This window comes from Elephantulus edwardii, unplaced genomic scaffold (genome assembly GCF_000299155.1).
Source record: "Elephantulus edwardii isolate Elephantulus edwardi_28Jun2011 unplaced genomic scaffold, EleEdw1.0 scaffold00200, whole genome shotgun sequence".
In the NCBI taxonomy this organism is placed as follows: Eukaryota; Metazoa; Chordata; class Mammalia; order Macroscelidea; family Macroscelididae; genus Elephantulus; species Elephantulus edwardii.
The window spans coordinates 5,198,029-5,223,094 of record NW_006399950.1 but is presented as its reverse complement, the minus strand read 5'-3'; the positions used below and the strand labels follow the sequence as shown (position 1 = coordinate 5,223,094).

The 25,066-nt window shown below is 38.5% G+C and overlaps 1 protein-coding gene across 1 annotated transcript in view; it reads left to right on the top strand.

The window, feature by feature from the left end:
* The window catches only part of CNTN6 (contactin 6), a 192,880-nt gene that overhangs the window by 162,737 nt on the left and 5,077 nt on the right, over window positions 1-25,066 (top strand). The window contains 8 exon segments of the mRNA XM_006897087.1: window positions 4,088-4,263; window positions 4,613-4,730; window positions 5,342-5,500; window positions 5,604-5,753; window positions 9,620-9,690; window positions 12,355-12,589; window positions 12,702-12,817; window positions 14,566-14,752. Coding sequence (XP_006897149.1) covers window positions 4,088-4,263; window positions 4,613-4,730; window positions 5,342-5,500; window positions 5,604-5,753; window positions 9,620-9,690; window positions 12,355-12,589; window positions 12,702-12,817; window positions 14,566-14,752 — 1,212 coding nt within the window.

The following is a 25,066-nucleotide window of genomic DNA, read 5'->3' as shown; positions in this document are numbered from 1 at the left end:
TACCTTGGAGTCCTTAATAAGTCACTCATAAGTCATGCCTGGGCAGCAGAGGCCAGCAGGGCGGTGGTGCAAGCGCCTCTGTGTGGACGTGGTTGGCAGCTCTGAGTTCTGAGGCAGCGGCAGAAGCAGCACACGTACGTGCATAGCTGGGCTTTTGGTCACAGCAGGGACTGTGCATAAAATTCAGGGCGGCCTCATGGTGCAGATCCCCCTGAAACTTGGTCGAGATACTAGAATTATCAACAAGGGACAGAAGGGGTCTGCCAGGGGGGCAAACCCAGAATCTAAAGCGTGAGGTCAGCTGGGCTGTTTGTTCCCAGGACCTGATCTAGGGTCTCTGAAAATGCACTCTAAGAGCCAGGTCAGGGACCGACAGTGCCCAGAGAATCAACTTCATCAGTAAACGAGGACTAAATAAAACCACCCGTGGACCAGTGATAAAGCATATCAGAGTTATTAGAATTTTTTAAAAATAATTTTGACTCTTTTAAAAAATTATCCAGCAGTAATGGGATTTTTGTTTGTTTTCTTTTGGTTTTTCTTCTAGCTTTATTTTTATTATACTGATTTATTTACAAAGTTCAAATACATTGTTTTTCACATCAGGCCCTTCCCATTTCCTTCATACAGCCCCCATTAAATTGTGTGACGCTCTGATTAACACACACACACACCCCCCTAACCTCATCCCTCCTCTTTCACCCTCCTCTCCAGATCCTCATACTCACATACTCATTCTACACTCATGATTTTAGACAGTATTTGTCCTCACGGGACTGAATTTTCACGGAGGAAGATACCAACTGGCCAATGGACACATGAGGAAATGTTTAAAATCACTGGCAATAAGAGAAATGCAAATCAAAACCACAATGAGATACCATCTCATTCCTGTAGCAGTGGCAAAGTTTCACAGGACAGCAAGTAATAAATGTTGAAGAGGATGGGATGAGTTAGGAACTCTTAGACATCATTGATGGGATTGTAAATTGGTGCAACTACTCTGCAAAGTAGTTTGGTATTTCCTACCAAAAAAAATGAACATAGAAATTCCATATGACCCAGCTATTTCACTGCTTGGAATATAACCCAAGAAAATGAGAACTGAGGCTCAAACAGAGACTTGTATACTAGTGTTCATAGCAGCATTATTCACCATCACAAGATCATGGAAACAGCCCAGACGTCCCACCACAATTGAATGGATTGAGAAATTATGGTATATTTACACAATAGAATACTATGCAGTATGAAGAAGCACTGATTTTGTAAATTGCTACCTAACTTGGGAGAGACTAGAGAGTGAACTAACTCAGCAATACTGTTAAACACATTTCCCCAGGCTAAGAAATTCAAGCATAGTTTTAAGATGACTGGTTTTTTTCCTTTATTTTATCTAGTAAGGTGACTATTCTGATGCTTCAGATAAACTATATTAATAAATTGTTGGCTTGTAGTTGAAGACGCATTTCTTTAAATATCTCTCTCTCCCATAGCTGTCTAGACAAAGATGTCTCCTAGCTGCCTCTTCGGTGAATTTTGGAGGCTGTAAATGGCCAGGGAAGAGAGTCCTCACCTTTTGGTCTCTGAGCTACTGTAGCCTTGAGCTTCCACCAAGCCGTGGGCCTGGGTAGGCAGCCCCACACCCTGTGGGCTCGGCCAACAGAGCGCCCTCTCACTTGCACAGGAAATGTAGTTGTCTTTCCATGTAACTCTTCTTGCTTTTTATTTCTTAGCTGAATCAGCCTTTCTCTAGAAATTGATTCCTTCCGTTAGACACAGTAATAGGACTACTGAGTTCGAACATATGGCACTTACCGAGGTTATAAGTCAATGTTCTTACTATGATTCAATTGACTACAGTCTTCTTCTTACTTTATTAGACTTTAATCTCCATGAAAGCAGACCTATTACTTTTCTTTAAATTGTATTTTTAAAATCCCTCTTCACCATCCTATTCAATACTTAGCAGAGGGCTAAGCATTCAATATATTCTCAATAAGTACCAGGCAATAGATGAATAAATGACTGAACCAATAAAAAAATATAAATTACAACACACTGTGTCCGTTTCTGAAATTTTAGGCATTATAATCTATTGTTGTTATTAATTGTCCATGATACTTAAAACCAAATCCACAGTTATTGAGTCAAGTTTACTCAAAGTGACCCTATAAGATAGATAGAAATGTCGCACAGGGTTCCCAAGGGTATAATATTGACAGAAGTGGACTCTCGTGGTATTTTAATCCCACAAAGCAGCTGTAGATAATTCACTTAGTAGTCACGTGGTTAGAGCTATGGTGCCACTTGGCCATTTTTTCCTATTCTATCTAATAAAGTGAAGAATTTATTTAATGTTGCAATTACATGGTGTCATTAATGAACAGAGTGACTATCACTTTTAAAGTGGAATTTTTTTTAAACTGTGTAATCTAAAATTTTAAATAAAGGTACTCTGCTCCATCAACACACCCAATGAACTCATCCTCTTATAAATGTAAATAAGACATTAGTGACTTTTTTTTTCCCCTCCCAAAGTAACTGAAAGAAGGAAAATATTTCCTCTAGTCCTACAGGACGTGTTTCAATCACTGGCTACGATTTACTTTGGGGTCACAAACCAATTCTAAGTTTTCCTTAGCCAATTCTTTGACGTTTTCCTATGTATGACTAGCATAAAAAGCCTATGCACCGCTATAATAATGGAAAAACTGTTTAAAATGAGAACAAGAATGTTTATCTGGTAAAGAGAAAGAATTCAGTTTTTCCTCTTTTGTGTACAGAAATCTAATAGGTACTTTCATTTTTTTGCAGAGATCTTTTATCAATACATACTTTAAAATTCAAGCCTATTATTTCCTACCTTCCACTTTCTAATCTCTACTAAAGAAACTATTACATTTTTTTAAAAAAAGTTAGTTATAATGGAAATTAATACGGGTAAAAAGAAAAATGATATTGCCCCGCCACTGCATGTTGTTGACACCAAGTTGGCTGTCATTCATTGTGAACCTACATATAAATGTGCAAAACGTCACTCAGTCCTCTACTTATTGGTTCACACGTTTAAGTCTATTATTTTGGCTATCTCGCTGATGATTTCTCTTGGTTTTGCTGATTTTCTATCAAATTTTACATTTATCTACTTATTTATAGACGAACTCATTAGCTCACGTTATGATAATAGTAAAGCAGAATCTACCACCCAATTCTTTTTCACGTTAATGGTGCAAACCTATAAAAACAGAGACACGCTGTCCGTGATAGGTTAGACTCTGCGCCAACATGGACGGGTCATGATTTTAAGTGCTTGCTGGTTTGTTTGTTTAAAACAATAAAGGTCTGTCGTTTTGAGTCTTTTAACATAATGGATTCCCTAAACACACTGGGTCCCTTTTGGTATTTTCATCGACACGTTGGTAAAGGAAACTCCGGACTTGTAGAAGCAGGGAGGAGGCTGAAGCCAGTATTACCAAAAAGAAGGCTTTCATGATAGATGCAGAATTCTGACATTGAACAATTTTTATAAAAAGAGAATCTTTTATCTTTCCTATTCATGTGGCCTTGCTAGGCAATGGAAAATTATCTTTACAACTGTGTCAGACAGAGTAACTATGTTTTTAAAAAAATATAAGCATATGATAACAATTCTCTATATAAACTATTATGGCTTGATTTGGGGAGGTACAGTTTGTCTCATTGTCTATGAGATAAAAATACACTATTTTATTTTACCAGTATAGCCATTATAATAGTGTAACTGTGATTTTAAGGTTAAAAGAATGAAGAAAGGATGGTGCAGTCTACACATGGAATACTATCTTTTGAAATTCATCATGGTCTTAAATTGTATATAAACTGTAAATTAAAAAATATTCTTTTAATTTTTTTTCAATTCATACAGATTATATTGGTGATAAATACAGGTGGGTTTTTTTAGAAAAGGAATAAAATTTCTCTTATTCACGCCAATAAAAACTATTTAAAGTAATTATAAAGAATTCAAAGTATATATTGTATTATATACTATGTCAACATATAACAGGAGTTTGTTAAATAGTAATATACTCTTTTTCCTCAACAGAGAGGACAGTTATTACTGTCCCACCATACAAAATGGATGTGACAGTTGGTGAGAGCATAGTGCTTCCGTGTCAGGTGTCCCACGATCCTTCCATTGAAGTTGTATTTGTATGGTCCTTCAATGGAGATATTATAGACTTAAAAAAAGGAATTACTCATTTTGAAAGGATTGGAGGAGTAAGTTGCTGAATTTTTTATGTGCTTCGTGAAAGAAATAAAATCTTTTACATGAATCAACATCTTTCATAATTATTTTCTCCACTTTTATTTGCATGGATAATCACTGTGTCTCTGAAGCTGCATCTGGTTTGTCTTGTTTCATTTTGTTTTATGCCTTTCATCAAAATGTTTCTGTTCTATGTGCAATTACAAAATGGATAATATAAGAGATCAATACAAAAAAAGTACAACAGTACTGATACATAATTGAATTGAAAGGCTGTATTATATTTCATGTTTATCCAACCCTAAAATAGGACCTGCTGGTTGAGATCATGTTTTTATATTTTCACCTTAATATATGCAGGAATCTGTTGGCGATTTGATGATAAGGAATATTCAGTTAAGCCATTCAGGAAAATATATGTGCACAGTACAAACCACGCTAGAAATTTTATCTGCTGTAGCTGATATTATTGTTAGAGGTAAGAAAAAAAATATGGTTAAAATAAATGATCGCATAGTCTATTCACAGTGCTCACAGATTGATATCTAAATGCTAGCTCTTTATGAATCACATCATAATACAGAAATGACACAAAATTTCAGAGACTCTTTCATAAACTCCAGTAGGAACAAGGACACAAACATTGAATTCTCCCAATTTTCTTCATTTGTAAGACATAATTGGCCTCAGTAGGTAATGTCAGTTAGTTGTACCTTCCTCTTTAATAAACTGTCCTGGCCAGGGTAGGTAAATCCATGGGCTTCTCTAGTTCAAGTCAGTTGTATTGCCTTACTCTCTCTATGTTTGAAAACACAATGAGAGAAAATGTTTCTCAGCCTTAGAGACCAGCTTCCTCTCGCATAGTATTAAACCAGCTCATGACAGGCATTTTCTAATCTTCAAAGGAAACATTTCCAAATTTCTCTCTCACCATGTAAGTTCAATTAACAGGACTTTGTCTCTAATAATGTGCTATGAACAGCCTATATCCAATATTTTACTTCCTAGCTGTAACAAATTAGAATAAACTATCCTTACCCAAGTAATGGAATTCAATAACCTCCAATAACATAAAACATCTTTTTCAAGGCCCCCCAGGTCCCCCAGAGGCTGTGAGAGTGGAACATATTTCCAGCAGTGCTTGTCAACTCAGCTGGAGACCAGGCCCAGATAACAACAGTCCCATTCAAATATTTACTATCCAGACCCGAACACCCTTTTCTTTGGGTTGGCAGGCTGCTTCTACAGGTAAGTGATTCATGTGTTTTTACATCATTTCCTAAAACAGACAGCAGGTCTGTCTGTTTTTGACGAGAGTCACTGTAGTTCTTAAGTATCTCATTCTTTTCAGTTCCAGAGATTCTAAATGGTAAGACCTACAATGCAACTGTAGTTGGTTTGAGTCCTTGGGTGGAGTATGAATTCCGTGTTGTTGCTGGAAACAGCATTGGGATTGGAGAACCAAGTAAGCCATCAGAATTGTTACGGACCAAAGCATCAGGTGAGGAGTTACTGTCTTCTAGAAAGGTTGCCTAGTTGTGAAAAAAAACAAGTAAGAAGTATTTTTTTTTATTCTTGTACATATTTTTTTATTTTTTTAAAATTTATTTTATTATTTTGTGTGTGTACTGTCAAATCAGATCTAACTGGTACAGGAGGAGATTGCCCCTCCTTCTCCAGCAGAGCATTTGGTGGATTTGAACCACGTACCTCTGGGACTGCAGAGCAGTTTCTTGCCACTAGGCCACCAGAGCTCCCTGATTCTTGTATATTTTTTCTGCTCAAAGTCAGAGACAGTAAATCGGTGGCTCTCATTTTCATATTTTTGCATGCACAACACAAGCTAGAGTTTCCTTAAATTTTGCATTCAGTAAGAGATAATTACAGTTAGGCAGGCATGTCAAAATAAGAGTTGCTCATAACTGTGTATGCATTTCACTTATTTTCTAGCAAAAATCCATCTGTAGATACGTAGATGCAAATGAGTTCTGCATGTTTCATTAAAGTGTTGGATCCAACAATTGACTGAGGCTCTGTTGACGTAATCATCCATATATCTCTATCCATTTCTCAAACTCTGACCTCGTTGCAGCCATAGTATAAATTCTTCACATGTAAATTAGGTAAACCCTCAACTCACTCAACATTAGCTATCTGAACCACAGTACACAAGCAGAGCCTGGCTCAGGAATCATGATTTCTTAAGCTCTTTGCAACGGATTCTCTTTGTTCTACTTTAAGACTTTCATGTTGCAGGTGACATTTGATCTGCTTGCTGCATGTAGCTTGCAAAGTTCCCTTTCTTATTTAGTCACATAAATGAAAGAGCGCATTACTGTTTCTGGCTTAGCTGATCAAACACAGATGATTTCAATGAAGTGTGCACAACTAGTAGATGCCAACAACTCTTTTTCTAGAGCTAACCAATGATGCTATGGTATCCATTTGAATGCATAATGCATCAAATGTGTGCAGAGTAGGACTGTCCCATGCGGGCTTCAAGGCTGTGACCTCTCAGAAATGAAGAGCCCAGTTTATCTCCGGAGGTACCTGTGGGTGAACCCAAACCACCAAACATCACCTGTTGGGAGGCAAACACTTAAGCATTTATTAAGTCCCTTTACCCTGGGGCTTTGAAACTCATGTTGAAATTTTTGTCATGGCTGAAGAGAAGATGCTAGAAAAAAGCATATAGAATGTGCTTCAAGTGAAAGGGTAACAATTTGTTTTGAATCAGTAGATCATTTTCAAAATATTCAGTGAAGCAGATCGTAGTCCTTGCAGCATGCCAGCTCTCTTTCTTCCCTTGGCTGGCTGTCTACATCACTCTGTTGTTTGGCCCCTCACTAATTTTTGGTTTGGGGCAAATGGGGCCCTTTGGTTTCATGTAACTGACTGTTCTAAGAACTATGTTCTATAAGGTGTTATTATTATTTGTATATTGTTGTTGTTGTTGTTGATTGTTTATTGTCTTCAAGCCAAGCACTATTCGTACCGATGGCCATCAACAAAAGGCCTGAAGCCCCTCTACAACTACCAACATTCATTGAAGTTCATACAGTTTCCAGAGGCATATTGTTTAGGAAGTGGATACCATTCCCTCTTTCCATTATTTACTTCAAAGGAGGCTTCCAGAAGGTATCCCAGGGGAATAAAAAAAGGAAGTGTGTCTAGTATCTTTGAGGTCACCAAGTATGGTCTTTGTGTGTGCGCACTTGTGCGTGTTAAAAATTTGTTCTCATTTTTGAACTTGAACTTTTTATTGTGGTCTTGGTGGCCAGGGGTTTCCTTTAAAGGAGCCAGTGGTTCACACAGACCATTTTCCTCAGGGCTTAGTGCTTCCTTGACCTTCCATTGTCATCTTATGCTTCTTTGATCCTGGTAGGAAGATACAAATAGTTGTTTCTTGGATGTTGCTTGCAAGTTTTAAAACCCCAGGCGTCGTTCTTCAGACTAAGTTATGGAATATTATCCTGATAAACTGTTTTGTCAGCTGACAAAGATATTTCTCATATCAATATTCTTGACTTTCAAGTCTAGTGACTGATCTTGAAATAGCCTAACTGGATCTCCATGTACTCTATGAGTACATGAGTATACATATATTTATAAAGATGTGTGTAGAAACATCACACAATACCTACATACCAAGAACACTGCCATACAACCTCCCTCCTCAGGTTCACATATATTTATCCATGCATCTGCTTAACAATTGCTAGTTGAGGTTTCGATATGCTATAGGCCCTGCAGTAATTGTTTCTCTTTGTAGACCTCTCATTGTCCCTCTTTTCTTTGGTAACATTGTGCTGCCAACCCCTCACTGGATATTGCCTCTCCTTCACTAGGACTAAATCTTAGCTACCACTCAGCTCATGATTCACACTTCCTTGCCTTTCACTCTCCTGTAAGCATCAAATAAAAGCTGCTTTTTACATGTAAACCTATTCTTGTAATTTTGGTTTTACTTTTAATAATAGTAGTCTGGTTAGTAGTAGTTGAAGCTTGAGGCGAATGTTTACTGACCATTGGGTGTAAACTGATGGGATTAGGCCTTTTATTTAAAAAGCATTTGGTCACCAGTTTGAGCCTGGAATCCATTATCACATTTGACACATCAATGTCACAGTGTTTAGCACCACAGCAACCACGAACTCTGTACAGCAAATGGACAGGGCAGTGCTATACCACTTAGAAGAATGTTTGACCAAAAACAATGAAAACCAGGCCTGAGGGCTGGAGATTAAATCACCCACCTTTGCCTTGGTAGAATCACTATCCACTATGTCAACAGAGTTCTCTCATTGTTGTTATTGTTGTTAAATACCATTGAGTCGTAGACGACTCATAGCAGCCCTATGAATAAAAGACCTGAACACTTGTATAATTTCATTGTTTCTCCAAGTTCATAGGGTTTCCAGAGGCAGGTTATTTCAGAAGTGGATGTCACTCCTCCAAACTTATTTTAATCGGCAGCTCCACCAAACACTGTCCAACTATAATTATTCACTTAAATTCCCATTCTATAGAATTACCCATATTAATAAAATTCAGATACTACATTTGCCATTATTTCAGGATAAACAATGGGTTTTTTTTAACACTTCTGCCTCTGTAATGTCAAGCCCTACATTGATCATTTATTATAACATCCTCCCACTACTCACAATTATAATAAATTTTGCATTACCATAGTCCTCACAAGACTATTGTGGAACACATCTCTTTATCTAATTTATCTGTGTTTGGAATGGTCAACCCTAGCTTTAATCTAAGAATCTTGTAGCTTGATAGACGAAAGCTTCTTGACTTTTTGGGTAAAATACCCAAAGGAAACTCCTTGTCTTGAGAGATTTGATGTTGAAATATGGAGGTTTGAGCAAAAATTTACTTAAGTCCGTATTTTTATAAAATTACATTTACATGTCACAATAGCCTACTGACTAACAAAAAGAAAAATAATCTTAGTTTGTTTATATTTTAAAAAAGAATTAATGACTCCACTGCCACAGTGACTTGTTTACAGCACAACTGTATAATTAGGCACTGAATCAACAGTGTCACTGATACCATCTGAACGGAACATCATTTTGCCAATTAGTAGATGATGCATAATAATGTCAAACACATGATGCTACTTGATTTTTAATTAATTCTGGAACTAGGGTGCCCATGTATCAAACATGGTTGTGTCCTCTCTTAGACATTTGGATATATGCAAACATGACTTATGTCTATTAAAAATGCACACTCTGTCACATGCCCCTGCATGAGGTTTTGAAAGACGAAGTCCAAAAACAAGGTCCACAGTGAAGGTGGATCCCAGTAATTGTCAACAGAGTAACTGTTTCTCTTTGTTGTTTTCAGTCCCAGTCGTGGCACCAACAAACATCCATGGCGGTGGAGGAAGTAGGTCTGAACTTGTCATTACATGGGAGGTAAATTTCTACTCAACTGAGTGATTTTGAAGGACAAAGGCTTAGCTGGCCAGGAAAAATAACGCAAAACAAAGCTGATTTTCCCCCATTAACTGTTGAGCTTACATAAATATACATTGTATGGAGAGAGCCCTGCTGATAAATTATTTAGACTAGGTGTTAGAAATTTCTCTTATTTCTATTAGAGAGAACAGTTTTCTTCCCAAATATAGAAAAACAAGTTCAATGTCTTTTGAGGGTGGGTCAGTAGCAGTTTTATTATGACTTGTTAAACTAGAGACTGTTTTATTTACTAGCTGTGTAGCTATTTTATTGCAAATGGCTTAGACCCAGTAAAGTGCAGCCAGAAAACAATTGTTTCCTCACTGTTTCGCTTTTAAATCTTGTCAACATCCTTTATATAATACTTACACAGGTGTTAGGTTGTTTTGCTGGATAACATTTCACCTAAATTATTTAATATCTTTCTTTAAGATGCAGGGCAAGTCATACCTTTGTTAGTAATTTTAGATCTCAGCTGGAAGTGCTTAAAGATGCCTGTTTCACTGCCTCGCATGCTATTTAGGGTTGTTTTAGCATGCGCTATAGCTTTCATAATGTCAGAGCAACCAATCCTTAGCTATTCTTATATGACATGTAATGAATCATGTAATGCGAGCATATAACATCATGGCCACCAGACAATCTAATATCTAGAACAATGGATCGCAAAGAAGAAGAGAGAGGGCAGTCCCTACCCTTTCCCACCAGGGAAGCAATAGAGGGTGTCTGGAGACACCACTGGTTGTCACATCTGAGTGGAGGTGCTGTCGATACGTGGAAAGATTCCAGTGATTCTGCCAAATGTGCAGGGGTTTATAGCAACCTCCTGCACACAGAGTGCTGTTGCCGATGTGGGTGCTGTGGAATTGGCTCTGATCACAAAGACCTTATGTCCAATGGAATGAACAATGTCCAATCTTGTGTCATCCTCACAGCCTTGGCTATGCTTGGCCCCACTGTTGCAACCACTATGTCGGCTCATGTTGTACTAGATCTTCTATTTTGCTAAACTCTTCTGTACAAAAGCATGCTGTCCTTCAGGAACTAGCCTCTCCTGATAACACGGCCAAGGTTCACAAGCCAAAGTCTCAGCAGCCTTGAGAAACATCTCACGCAAAATTCCAGAAGCATTAATGGGAATAGTAGTGTTCATTGCATCTATAAATGAATTTACAATTGAGAACAATACTTGATAGATGAACAGATAGGTAGATTCTCTTTTGTTCCACACAAAACTCATATAACGTAACAATAGTATTATTCAGTCTTCTTCCTGTGAGAGGACGCTGCCACACAGATTTTTTTCCAGAAGGTTTTAAATGACAGAGCTAAAAATCAATATGATGAAGCTTCCTTGATCATTTCCGTCTGGGTGTCTAGTTACATGTGGACACTGAGGGCTGAGATCAGTGCCTGGAATAAAATTCAACTTTAGGGAGTGCCTCTCAGATGGATAGAAAGATGTGGGTGAAGGGGGATGGATGGATGCATGGATGGATGGATGGATGGGGGGAGAGAGAGAGAGGTGATGCTCTCAGAGGGCTGAGGGAGAGGAAGGTCTCTTCCTCAATCACATGTAGAATTAAGTGCTGCACTGGGCCCTCCATACTTTCCAGACTTCACAACAGTTGCAGGAGATAGGACCTACCAGATGTTGAGAAAGAAGCTGAAGCCGGTGAATGTGACTGGAGAGGGTCAAGCAGTATGTGTGTGCAGGCTCCCTCTTCCCTCTCCACACCCATGTTTACAAACGTGTTAACAGCCTGTAGCCAATAACTCATCACAACCTTACATGTGATAGACTAAGGCTGCTCCCTGGGGCCTTGTTGGCTGTAATCTCTTTGGGAGCACACACCATCTTTATCTCCAATGGTGTCACTGCTTAGATTAAACGTAGGCTAGTAGTTGTGTACAAACTGACTTTGACGAAGCTGTGGATGGTGGCACAGTCTGTAATGTAACAGACTGCTAAGCAAAACGTCAGCAGTTTGAATCTACCAGCTGCTCCTCAAGAGACAGACGCACAGTCACGATAAGCAAGAACTGAATTCACTTGACAGCGGCGTGTTTTTGCTTTGGGGGAGTGGTTTCTGTACTCTAATTCCACTTTTCCTTAGCAATCTGATCTTGCAAGGTAAGGCAAGAGTTCTTTTTTCTGCCTTAAGCAGCAAGTTATGTAACATGTTTTTATTCCTCCACATGCATGTTACACCCCAACTGGTGACTCTCAGAAAAGTCTCCAAGACAACAGTTCTAGGTGGTGCCGAGTAGGTTCAGGTGTCAGTATTCTTCTGAGACAAATACAATTGCTGTCATTTTGGTGCACAGGGAGCACTGCCTGAATTTATTTGTCAACCGAGAATTTGTATTTCCTTCAATCACAAGTATTTTATAATTGTCAGAAATTGATATTTTTCATCTAAAACCTTCAACTATTTATCTATCTTTAAGTGAAATCATGTTCATTGTCATATTCCAATAAAAATGTTGTTTTTGAATGAGTAATTAAAATAGGGTCAATGTCCGTATCTCTAGCTATAAAGGAACTAATCACTGAACATTTATAAGAGTTCTGTGAAACGGTTTTGCAAATACTTAGTGATGGATAACATTCTGCTCAAGTCAATTCCAGAAGAACTACAAAACGGTGAAGGATTTGGCTATATCATCATGCTTCGACCAGTTGGATCAGCAACGTGGGTGAAGGAAAGAGTGCTTTCTGTGGAATCATCCAAGTTCATTTACAGAAATGCAAGCATCACCCCTCTCTCTCCATTTGAAGTCAAAGTGGGAGTATATAATAACGAAGGTGAAGGGTCACTGAGCACTGTGTCCATTGTCTACTCAGGGGAAGATGGTAAGTTGAGTTCAGCTCTAGAATGCTCTTCTCTGAGACACTATCACATCTCCAATTCACTTTGACATGAACCATTCTGCTAAAGATGGTTGTATCTGTCTCTGGATGGTAGAACCTCAACTAGCCCCAAGAGGAACTATGGTCCAGAGTGTCTCTGCTTCTGAAATGGAGGTTTCCTGGAATGCCATTGACTGGAATAGAAATACTGGTCGAGTACTGGGCTATGAGGTAATCGATATTTTCTTTTACCTTTATCGTGTAACTGATTGCACAAGGCTACCTGGTCAGCCCCATCTGTAATCGTACTTGGTCCTTAGCTAAAAGGAGACTTAGAGATCTTTCCACTAATCTGAAATAAGCACATTCATAAATGGCAGGCATTTTAAAGGGATTTAATTTTTTTAAAAAAATATCTTTTTAAAGGTTTACTCATTAATTTCTTCGAATTAGAAGAATGACTTTTAATCTTAAATGATCGTAAGTAAACCATCGAGTAATTTCAAATGGAAACCTACTTTGTGAACTGGAGAGAGATTTGAAAAGTTATAATGATATTAGAAGGAGCAGGGTACAGTTAAGTGATAATAGTAAAGTCGAGATTATCCTAATCCTGTTCTTTATAGTCCACTAAATAAAATACTTATGTAATAATACTAATAATATTTAGTAAATACTTAAGTAATACTTGGTAAATATATAAATAACAAAAAAATTCTAAATAATGAAGCATGACAATTGTGGCTGTTCCTTCTTAGTTAAATGAGGAAAGTTATTGATCTCTCCCTGTTCCTTTCGCTTGCAGAATGAATAGCATAAACGAATAGTGTGATTAGTGTATTTTGAGGGTGCGGGGAAATAGGATTCTACAGCTCCTTAATTTTAGTGCACACGTTGTCACTCTCTGATTCAAACACATTCAACGATTCTATCTGTTAGAGAATCTGCACTCTCTGGTGCTTATCTAAGTGGCCATGTCTATCTTTCTCCTTTAACTCTTTCCTAATATCTATCCAACATTGTACTTCATCAAACTCATATATTTTATTAAAATATTACTTTTCCAAGAATCTTTTTCAAACATCTAAACTTAAATAGATTACAATGACAGGCATCATGCTGTACTCCTTTGTTCTCTGCAGTATACCTAAAGCAGTGGTAGCGCACAGAAAGATATCGTTCTGGATGGAATAATTATGCCGAGATCCAAAGAACTCTGGAAGAAACATGAATAGCAAAGAGATAGATAGATAGATAGATAGATAGATAGATAGATAGATAGATAGATAGATATAGATGATAGAGATATAGAGATAGAGATGATAGAGATAGATGACAGAGATAGAGATACAGATACTGATATAGATATACATATACATATAATTTATTGATAATATGAATGTTGTTTTGTTTTGGTCTGACATTTACTTTTTGTTAAGCTGTTAATTTTGATGTAACTTTTAGATGTTGTTATGTGCCGCCAAGTCACTTGTGACTCATAGTGACCCTACTATGTACAACAGCTCCGAACCCTACTCTAACCTGCCAACCTTGTTGTTTCTAACACATCTACCCCTATTACCTCAGTCACTGAATCAATCCATCTCATTAAGGGTCTTCCTCTCCCGCACTTTCCCTCCACTCTCCCAAACTTGACATCCCTCTGCAAGGACCTGTCCCTCCTTGCAACATGTCCAAAGTATGTCAGACGAAGCTTCAGAATCTTCAGGGAGCAACTTGGTTTCACTCTCTCAATAATGTAAAATGGACAGTTCTTAAAAACTATATTACAACTTTTTATTTACCTACTTATATAAATATGACTCCATTTTTTCTTTTTACTTTATCTCAATGGCACATAACATCTTTCTTATTTATACGATAGTCTAAATAATTATGCTTTTCTTTCCTTGTAGCTTTATTTGATTAATAGTCGTTAGGAAACAATGACTTGGTTGTTCTTTACCCTTGATGATTAGGTGTTGTACTGGACAGACGACTCCAAAGAATCCATGATTGGTAAAACTAGAGTCAGTGGAAATGTTACAGCCAAAAACATCACAGGCTTGAAAGCGAATACAGTGTACTTTGCTTCTGTGAGAGCTTACAACACTGCTGGGACAGGGCCTTCCAGTGCTCCAGTCAATGTCACCACTAAGAAGTCTCGTAAGTGTACCTCACCCTCTATGTACCAAGACTTATCTGTGAATATAAATATATGTCTCTGCTTTATCTTCCTTTTTTTTTGTTTCTTCCTTATCAATGTATTTCCTAACTTGTGTGGTTAGTTGATTTATCCCTTAGTTATAAATAATTGTTAAAGTCTGTTGACAATAAAAATAAATTGCTTTGTTCTTGTTAGAGACGTGAAAGGAGGGATGACTTGTGTTTGACAGCCTGAAGATGTATTTTTGGTTTTTTGTTTGTTTGTTTAGTTCAGGCTCTAATTCCCTCCACCAACCTGGGTTCAAAAGTTGGACTTTGATTTTTTGAGATATTAGATGGCTATTTAAACTTTCAGAGTCTTTGTTTCCTCTGTGTAAAGTGAGGAAAAAGTAGAATCTATGGATATGTTAATAGGTTTTTAATCCCCTTCAGGATTAAAAAGTGCTCAGAAAATGTGAGTTGTTGTTATTAGAACTGTAACTCTTATGCAGTTCTGGAGTTCTGGATTGTACCCCAATGTAATTCCAGACCAGTGAGATGGCTGGATCTTTTTTCCATGACTTCTTATCTTCATAGTGTACCTGCAAAAAGCCCCAAGCATAACTTTTCTGCTTCTTTTTGTTTCCTTACAAGTTAGCCAAGGGCCTTTCACATAGGCAGCATCTTCCAAATAAAAGCTCATTGACGGGTAATTGGCTGCTCTTGAATTCCAGACGAAGAGTTGTGCACAGACATCTAGTAATATGGAGAACAGTAATAGAGAGCATCTGATTATGTATGTCTTAGTAATAGCTTCAAAATACATGCTTTATCAGTGCATGAGTTTTCTCTATTATTCAGACATTGTAGACCACTACTCTCTACATGTCATCACTAAGAAAATCTTTCTGTGTACTCCTTAAAAGTGAGTTCTTCCTACTATTGTGTAACCATAACAAAATAGAAGACTAGGATTTCCTATGCAAGCAAAGAAAGAAGTTTTTATAGAAAAGATTTTGTCAAGTGAGCCATGGAGGAACAAGGCAGCACTAGCCCATGACTTCTGGAACAAAGAAGGAAGTGAATCTAAGGCTCTGGAGGAGAAAAAGTATTATGTTTCTCTACGGTAGGATGGAATTTTCAGAAGAGATAACCTTTTGTTGTTGTTATGTCGCACCGAGTGGCCTGTAACTCATAGCCACCCTATGTACAACAGCTCTCAACCCCGCTCTATCGTGTGCCAATCTTATTGTCTCTGACATACCTACCCCCATTCCCCCAGGGACTGGGTCAGTCCATTGAGGGTCTTCCTCTCCGGTGGTGTCCCTTCACCCTCCCAAGCATGACACCACTCTCCCAAGACTGGTCCCACCTTGCAACATGTCCAAACTATGTTAGATGAAACTTCAGAATCCTTGCCTCCAAGGAGCAGCCTGACTTCAGTCCACGATATATTCAATACTCTTCTCCAGCACCACAGCTCAAAGGCATCAATTCTCTTTCCATCATCCCTAGTCATTGTCCAATTTTCAGATGCATAATAAGTAACTGGAAAGACTTGAAATGGAATGGCTTGAACTGGGTGGATCTTAGTCTTTAAACTGACAAAGGTGTTCCCTAGAACCTCAGAGAGATTGAAAATATTACTTATGAATGCTGTTTTTATATTTCCTTTATTTGGAGAAAGGACAAGAGATTGAGAGAGTTTTGGGGGGGAAATTAAGGGATATTAAAGTTTTCTCCCTTTTATGTAGATTTTTGTGTATAGCAAGACTCTAAATAAATCTGTAATTACAGAGTAGCTTATTCAATTACCCTTACTTTATCAGAGAAGTACTCAAAGATCTTTGTTCCAATTCTAGGGGCATCACTAACTCATGACCTGAAATAGGATGCCCAAGCCTAGTTTTTTCTCTGTTAAATGTAAAAGCCCTCTGCCACCACTAACTTTCCAAGTGATCCAGGAGGAACATGATGTAATAAGCGCGGTCTAGCCTTGGTAAACAAAGTACAGTGGAACAGCTAAGAAGAAAACCAGACAAACTGAACAAAACCTATAGCATGGGTTCATTCAGAGTTGAAAGTTCTCTCAATTGAGAGTTAACCTCAATTCTTCAGTCAGCTCTCTTCTATTCCATCCAATTGGGCACAACCTGGGCTGTGAATTTTCCTCAGTAACTGATTAGCAAGAGGCACTGTTCTCTTTCCTCTCCACTTCCTATTACACGTGGATGAAATCAGTGCAGTTATTACTGGGTCCCTCTACACAAGATTGACTCTCATGGCCTTTATGGAGTCCAGCCTCTTTTAAGCTCATCTGAAAATTTTCAATCAATCAACTGTTTTAAGATTGCCTACACAGTCAGTTCTAACTGATTGAGAGATGTCAAATGCTCCAAAAACTCTTCTCTGTCATTCACTTTCTATTTCAGGCAAAATCAAAGACGTTTCAGAAATATGCAAAGGAATAATTCTTAAAAAACAGAGCTTTATACATTGATAAACTGATATTTTGGTAAAATTGTTAGCTAATCACATAAGGCTATTTGTTATTATTATCATGATGATGATGATGTAATCCTACTGACCATATTTAGAAGAACTAAGACCTAAAAAAAGAATATGTTATTTACTTCAAATATATAACTTGCTGGTTTGATTATCTCAACAAATTAGGTTAACCAGGTTTTGATTTACGCTAACGTTATCTGCTTGACCTCTGGCTTGCTTGAGTACACTGTTGTAGTGTCAGTCCCTCTCCTTGAGGACTGCCCACCCTTTCTCTGATTCTCCTCCTCTCTTTCTATGTCTTCTTCCAAGGCTGACCCCTCCTGACAACATGTCCAAAGTTTCTGAGATAGTCTCATCATTTCCCCCCTGGGAACACCCTTCCGGAGATTGTGAGGATGGTGTGAACAGATCTGTTGTTCTTAGTGTCTGTCACTAGGAGTAACGGACAACTTGACCACACGCAACAACCTTCCTGAGGTTAGAATAGCCGCCCAGAACATCACTGGTGGTTTGTCTCAGATTTAATGTATCTACAGCGTAATCCATAATGAGTTGTGCTGTCAGTCTGCAGCTGGCCAGTGTGAATTCACCAGCGACTCCAAGGAGAGAGAAGGGCAGTTACTTCCCACCAGATTTACAGAAAACTGTCTGGAAGCTCCGCTCTTAGTGGGCTTCAACTAGAAGACAATGGGCTGTTGAGTGAAACTTAACCTAATACATAAATAGGGGCTGTTTATTTGGGGGGGAAATGTACTTAATAAGGAATAGTTTGGGAACCATAAGCTCTGAGATTTCCTCCCATGAAGATTTACAGCTTTGGAAATATGATGGAGAATCCATACATATCATAACTGAGTTGGAGTTTTTTATTTTGAACTTAACCAAAGTCAGACACACTACGGTATATCTGCTGAGAAAACTGAGGAGGCAAACATGTGGAAAGGAAGTTTTCTCCTAAGTGAACCCTTTCTTCTTTCACAAACATAACCTTTGTACTATCTAAATGTTTTCATGGCAACGTTGTTCGAATTTTTCTAGAATTTTGTTTTCAACTACCTGCAAGTATTATTAAAATAGTCAACATGAAAATGAGATTTCACGTATTGGAGTCTAAAGGGTATAGGGAGGCCTTGGAGCGTAGTTGTAAGGAGTCATGCTGAGAACTCCAAGGTAGGAAGTTTGAATCCATTAGGTGCTCCCTGGGGAAAGATAACAATCTCCTCCCGTGTGATTTATCACCTTTGGAAAACAGCTGGGGGTCAGTTATGAATTGGTTGTGACTCACCTGTCCACAGCAAGCCTTTACTTTTATTCTTTTGACATGATGTTTCACTGACACTGTAAATGCAAATCGTTACTACATTCATTTCATATTGTTGTAATGGATATTGTAGAGCTAAAATCAAGATGTCACCAGGACCATGGTTCCCCCAAAGGCTCTAGACAAGCTTAAAGTCACTTGCCTTTTCCATGTCTGTGGACTGGCTACGTCCCTAGCGGAGCTTCCGCTTTCTTCATTTCCAGCAGGAAATTAAAGCCAGCTCGCTGCCACGACGTCCACTGGGACACCTGGCAACTCCCCCAGGGCTTCCGAAGAGACAACTCTTTCCAGAAGGAGACTGCCTGTCTTCTTCTTATGGAATTAAAACTGCTGACTTCTGGGTTATCAGCCTGTTTAACTCTCGTGATGGTTTAGAAATCTGCTTCTGTCGTCTCCGCTTCTTCTCTAACTTGTTTTTCTCCTTTTTGATTTTGTTTCCTTGTGCATAAATGAAAATCATCCGAGTAAGTTAGGATACTCTGTTCACACAAGATTCCGAAGTTAATTACATCTTCAGTGACCCACTTTGCATGTATGATAACATATCCACAGACCCTGGGAATGAGGAGATGAACATATTTCATGCGCCCTTATCATTCTTCCATACATCCAAGGCCCTTCTTTAAATTTCTACATACATTATCTCATTTCAGCTTTTGAGAATTAGTTAAGAATTAGATGCTGAGAAGGGATTCTTGTCTTTCTTAGAGCCTCCAAAGGTCCTCGTTCTATGACTGCTGTGCAAGGTTGTGATTTTCATCTTCGTCCTTCATGCTCCCAAATTTTGACTCCAAATTTTGTTGAGATTTTTTTTCTTCCTAAAATGGAATCATGACTCCTCTTGTCATCTTTCAGTGTGACTATCCATCGCCCTCCCCAACCACCACCACCACCAAGAGCAGAGACTGAGATAAAGGAAAACTAGACTGTTCATAGCTTGTCTCCAGCTTCTTGTCTTGAAAAATTAGACATTCATCTCTTACATTTACCATTTACTTCGTTGTTTTCATGTGCTTTCCTATTTGCCTTCCTCATGTTGGACCTAAAGTCAAATCCCTTTTTTGTCTCTACCACTTGCCAAAATTTCCCCCTTTTATGTATTCACTGTTACTAATTTTCCCTTTTGTTTTCATAGTAACTAGGCTTCCCATCCTTTTCCTTAGGAGAGTATTGCATAATGGAGAGACCATAACTTTAGAGTAACACTCACTCCATTGCATAGGAATCGCAGCTCAGCAAGGGGACAAGTTGTACTTGATAACTCTGAGCCTGCTTGTTGTTGTGTTTGTTCATTTACATGTGTAAAATAGAACCAGTGATGCCTACGTCTAGAATTTCCCCTGAGGGCTAAGGATACTCTGCAGACAAGCTTAACCCAGAGTTCAACATGCAGACACTTCAGTGTATGTGCACATGTATGATCAGATTTATGTTTCCAAGGTGATTTCATTTGCTTTGCATATTTTTTAATAAAAATATATTTACTTTCTACTCTATTTTAATTCATTATTTTTTCCCCCATCAGGCCTTATGGAAGCCATCAAAAGCAAAGGGGGAAAAATTCTGTAATATAACATTACAGATAACCTTGATTTTAAGCACTTTTCCTAAAACTGACTTTGATTTTCCATGTCCTTGATGTAGCATCAAAATCACGTCTGAGTCACGGCGGTCGCACAAAGTGCAGATGCATGACACTTCTACACTCTTGGTGTCTGGATTTTCAATCTGAGATTTGATCATCATCCATTGTAACTGAAAAAACAGAGCTCATAGTGAACACGCTCCTTGCCTTTTCTGATTGTCTAATCAAACAGAAGACAGAAACTTAATAAAGAATAAGATTTTTTTTTTTCAGTCATCGGTCGAAGAAATTGTGTCTCATATAAGCTATACACAGGATTAGAGGCTGAGGACATCATGGAGTCTGTGTCTCAAGAACATTTTTCTAGACACTGTGTCAATCTATTGGAACATCTTCCCCTTCCTTGATGACCCTCTAATATTCTAAGCACAAAGCCGTACAGGAGTGACTGGCCTTGCTTAACAACATGGTCAAAGTATGTGAGACAAATTCACAGTGTCCTTGACTCTGAGGAATCCCTGGCTGCACTTGTTCCAGGGCAGATTTGTTTTGTTCTTTCTGATAGTCTATGGTGAAGTCTATAGATTGGTATCGTCTTATAATTGATGTAGTGGAGAAAGAAAACTGAACCCCAAAGTCAGCAAATTCAACTCACTGCCGTCAAGTAGACTTTGTTACATGGCAATCGTTCATTGCATTTCCAAAACTGTCAATGTTTACGGGAGGGCACTGCCATCTTTCTGTTGTAGAGTAGCTGTTGGATTTGAACTGCCAATCTTTCAGCTAGCAGCTCAACACATTACACACTTTGCCACCAAGGCTGCGAGATACTGTAATGAATTGTGATATACACAGAAATCATGTAACCAAGATTAGTATTTACAACTAAAGGAAGACAAATAGTTACAGCAATTCTAAGAGGAATAAAGAAAACAAAAGCAAAACATTGTTTTTTTAAAGAGAGGTAATCAGATCCAGTAACAGAAAATGTTTGCAAATTGTCGTTCACTCTATCCTCTGACGTTGACTGACTAGCACTCTGGGCTGGATTCTTTCTTCCTATAAATATGCAATCAATCCATATTTAGACATAAAGGAAGCATTAAGCTTTTATTTCATCTTGCACTTATGTTCTTTCTCTCTTGCCCAAATGTCAACCCCATGCTGCTACTTAGAAGTGCAACATAAGAAGTTGTTTTTGAATTGAGTTCACAGTGTGAGCTACAGTTGAATATAAATGCCATCTACAGAAAAATTGATCAGAGGAAAACCATTAGAGCTGTTCAGAGCTAGTTTAACGTTGCTCTGTCATTTCATTAAGAGAAGATAATTTAGTCTTTGGGAATTGTCTGAAAAGTTTATACACACACACACACACGTGATTATGTTTTAGTCTATCATTGGCCAATATGGCACAAACATTAATAACATATGTTCATATCACTTATGTGACCGTGTTGTGGCTTTTTCAATGTTATTAGAATTTCAATTTCATTACATATATTTGATGAAATCCAGTTTAATTAATTATATAGAGTTGATGAAATCCAGTTTAACAAACCACATCAAACTCATAAAATCAGAAGTGTTAGACATAAGCAGATTAAGGTAAGAGTCTTCTAAAATCTTCATAAATATGTTTTGGTTTTTTTTTAATACTAGCTGTAAGGCACTGACAACCACAACACATAATAGACAAAAGCAAGAAAGGTTACAGACAATGACAACATCTCAGATAATTAGCTGAAATTTACCCATTTATCTCCTTTTCAAAAGGCATTTAAAGAAGCGAAGAAGGGACAATGTTTTTCAGGGATGATCTTGAATATATGCTAATTATATTTAAGGAGGAAATAATTTACAAACTTTGAAATTGTATTATCAGGAACAACTACTTTTAGCACAATTGAAAAATAGATTTTGCTCTGACGCCAGAATAGAGAACTGCTACTCTTAGCAAAGAGAGTCAACAGTTATTAAGCTTTTAATAAGTACTACTAGCTGAGTGAGGAAAGTTTCCTACTGTGTGATTCTTAGAATCTTAAACCCTAAAGAGTATGTGCTGTTACTATCCAAGTGGGAAAACAGAGGATTGCGGAATAGACTGGGGAAAGGCTGAGTGTCTTTGGATAGAGGTGTCTCTAAGGTAAACCAGGTATGGCACATGCCCCAGACCCTTTAGGAGCCAGCAACCTCGAAGCCTTTTCTCTTAAGCCAATGAGGTCAATGCCCTTCCACAAACACATTGAATAGAAAGGTGTAGTAAGGGAGAGCATAAAAGGCCACTTCCCCTGCATACAAGCCCAGGAGGGTACCAAATAGATATAGAACTGACCTTTCAATGTGCAGGAAATACACAATAAGATGGGGCAGTCGAGCTAACACCATCAATTCATCTTGAGATGGAATGAGCAATAGGTGAGTGGCTGTCCAGACCTCTCCTTCCCCCCGCTGCTTCCCTGTAGAGGTGCAGTTCCAGCATTTTCAGTGATGGATGGATGCCTCTGTCTCTGCATCCCAACTCCACGTTTGAGCAGTGAAGCATTCTAACTAAGCCATGCAATTTGTGTGTCATTTCAAGATACTAGGATGTTCCTTTCTGGTACAACTCTCACTTTCTGTCCATGTAACATTTTAACTCAACTGTGGTTGGCGAGAAAAGGGATACAAACAGTGTTCAAATAAAGACCACTAACTTCTTGCCCACAGAGCTGGGGGAAGATGTTTTTTGTCTCTCAGCATGGTGCTTGATCAATGGATTTGGAGTGTTGGAAACTGCTCTCTCACTACCATTAAAAGAAAGAAAGAGAAGGTGGGCACAGTGCAGACAGCAGTGGAGGAGACCTTCAGGATCCACCACTAACAGAGATGACAAAGGAGGGAGTCGGTGCCTGTCTGTATCGACTGTATGTTGCCAGTGTGAGTGATTAGTTACTAGAAACACGAAGACGTCAAAGGAGATAGTAGAATTGTTGACATCTTGTGAACATGTTAATATTGTCTCCTTTATAGCTGAAAGAAGTACAAAAGGCACTTTGAAACAAATTAAGGGAGAATAGTTATGAAAGCATTGCTGCCGTCTACTCATTCAGAAATAAATGTATTGGCAAGCATTCGACGAGCATTTACAAAGTGCAAAACCCTCCGACCTTTACTTATCACTGGATGTAATTGTCATGAATTGTGAGAGGGCATAAGAAAGCCAATTTGCCTGGTCACCTTGAAATGCATTTTGATTGCTCTGATTTGGCAGTGACAAGGGGCCTGGTTTGTTAGGCAGGACAATCAACGGGCTGGTCAGCTCGTGGCACCCACTGATCCGAAGTATAATCATCGCAGTCCGATGTATAATCCATATCGCCTGACTGGCTCACTGAGGACCTGGGCAGTTTCCTTCAACCATCTCAATATGCAAAGTCACTTAGTATATAGATTATATATATAACCTGGTACTATGATAGGTATTGGTAGTTCCGAGTTAAATAAGACATAGCCAATGCTTTCAGGAAACTTACAAACACATAGGAACAAGAATAATTATTATTTAGTTGATAAGTTCATAATAAAATGGGAATTGAATCTAGGGGAGCACAAGTTGATACTGTGTTGAGTCTATTGCTGTGACTCGATGCGACGGTCTCATCAAGTGTCCTGTTCACCGTTCCTCCACCCGTTCCAGCCCTCATGTGTTCTAGGGGTGCAGTCCAAAGGGACATGCACCACTAATCCTCAGCAGAAGAAAGGCAATCTCCTCCCATGTGATGATTCACAGCTTCCAAAACCTGTTTTGGAATAAGTTGGTTCCCACTTTATAGCAATGAGAGGTTTTGAGAGATAATTCCACCAAGCATAAGATCTTTTTTTTGATTCAGTGACTGGGGTGATGGGGGGTAGGTGTGTCAGAGACAATACGATTGGCACAGGATAGAGCAATGTTTAGGGCTGTTTGTTGTACATAGGGTTGCTATGAGTTGCAGGCAACTCAATGGCACATAACAACGGCAACAAGAACAAGATCCTTTTTTAGTAAGAGCTAGAGACATTATTTCTCTTTTGGTTTGCTTGGGAAAGAGAAGCCCTGGTAGGGCAGTGGGTGCACATTCAGCAAGGTCAGGGGTTCAAATCTGTCAGTTGCCTCATTGGAGAAAGATGTTTTCATAAAGATGGACAGCCTTGGAAAGTCCACAAGACAGCTCTGATCTGTCTCTAAGTCAGAATGTGGGCAATGCAATTCCAGTGCTTGTTTCAGTGATAGTGTTAGTGACTGAGTGACCAGTAGGATAACCAGGACAGCTGGGAGGAAAGAATGTTCCAGAGCAAAGCAAGCAACCCCAGTGCAGCAAGAGGTGAACCTTCCTGAAGAGGGGAAGTAGAAGTTGAGTTAGCACTTTGAAAGAAATAATTTCCATTTCTATCAGAGTTATAATGAGTTAAATACTATGTTCATTCAGCCTTACAAATTCAAATAGGATGCCAAAAACATCTTGCTGGGCAATTTTATCTTTTCCTCTGCTTTCCAGCTGAATTATTTTTAATCTCCCCAGTTCCTTTAATCTCAAAAATAATCATTTGGGCCCAAATCTTCGAGAAGCAGAATGATTTCAGGGAGAAATCCTCAATGAGAAGCCAGTAGGTGAGGATTCTGATTGGTTCCAGTTGGTCGTTAACTGCATGCCATTGGATAACTGGAGTCCGCATTTCCTCTCTAGATGTATGGAAAATCCCTAGTTGAATTCTATTTATTATTTTAGGAAGCTCATCCAAAATTCTTGCCTTTTCTCTCTGCTGTCTTCCCAAACAAGAATGATTTCAGGGAAGCAGAAGCCAGAGTTTGCCTTTAGACACATTTTGATATGTTTACTTAGTTTGTAATATTCTCCCTCTTTTCAAAATTCCTATCAGCTGTGTCATATATATA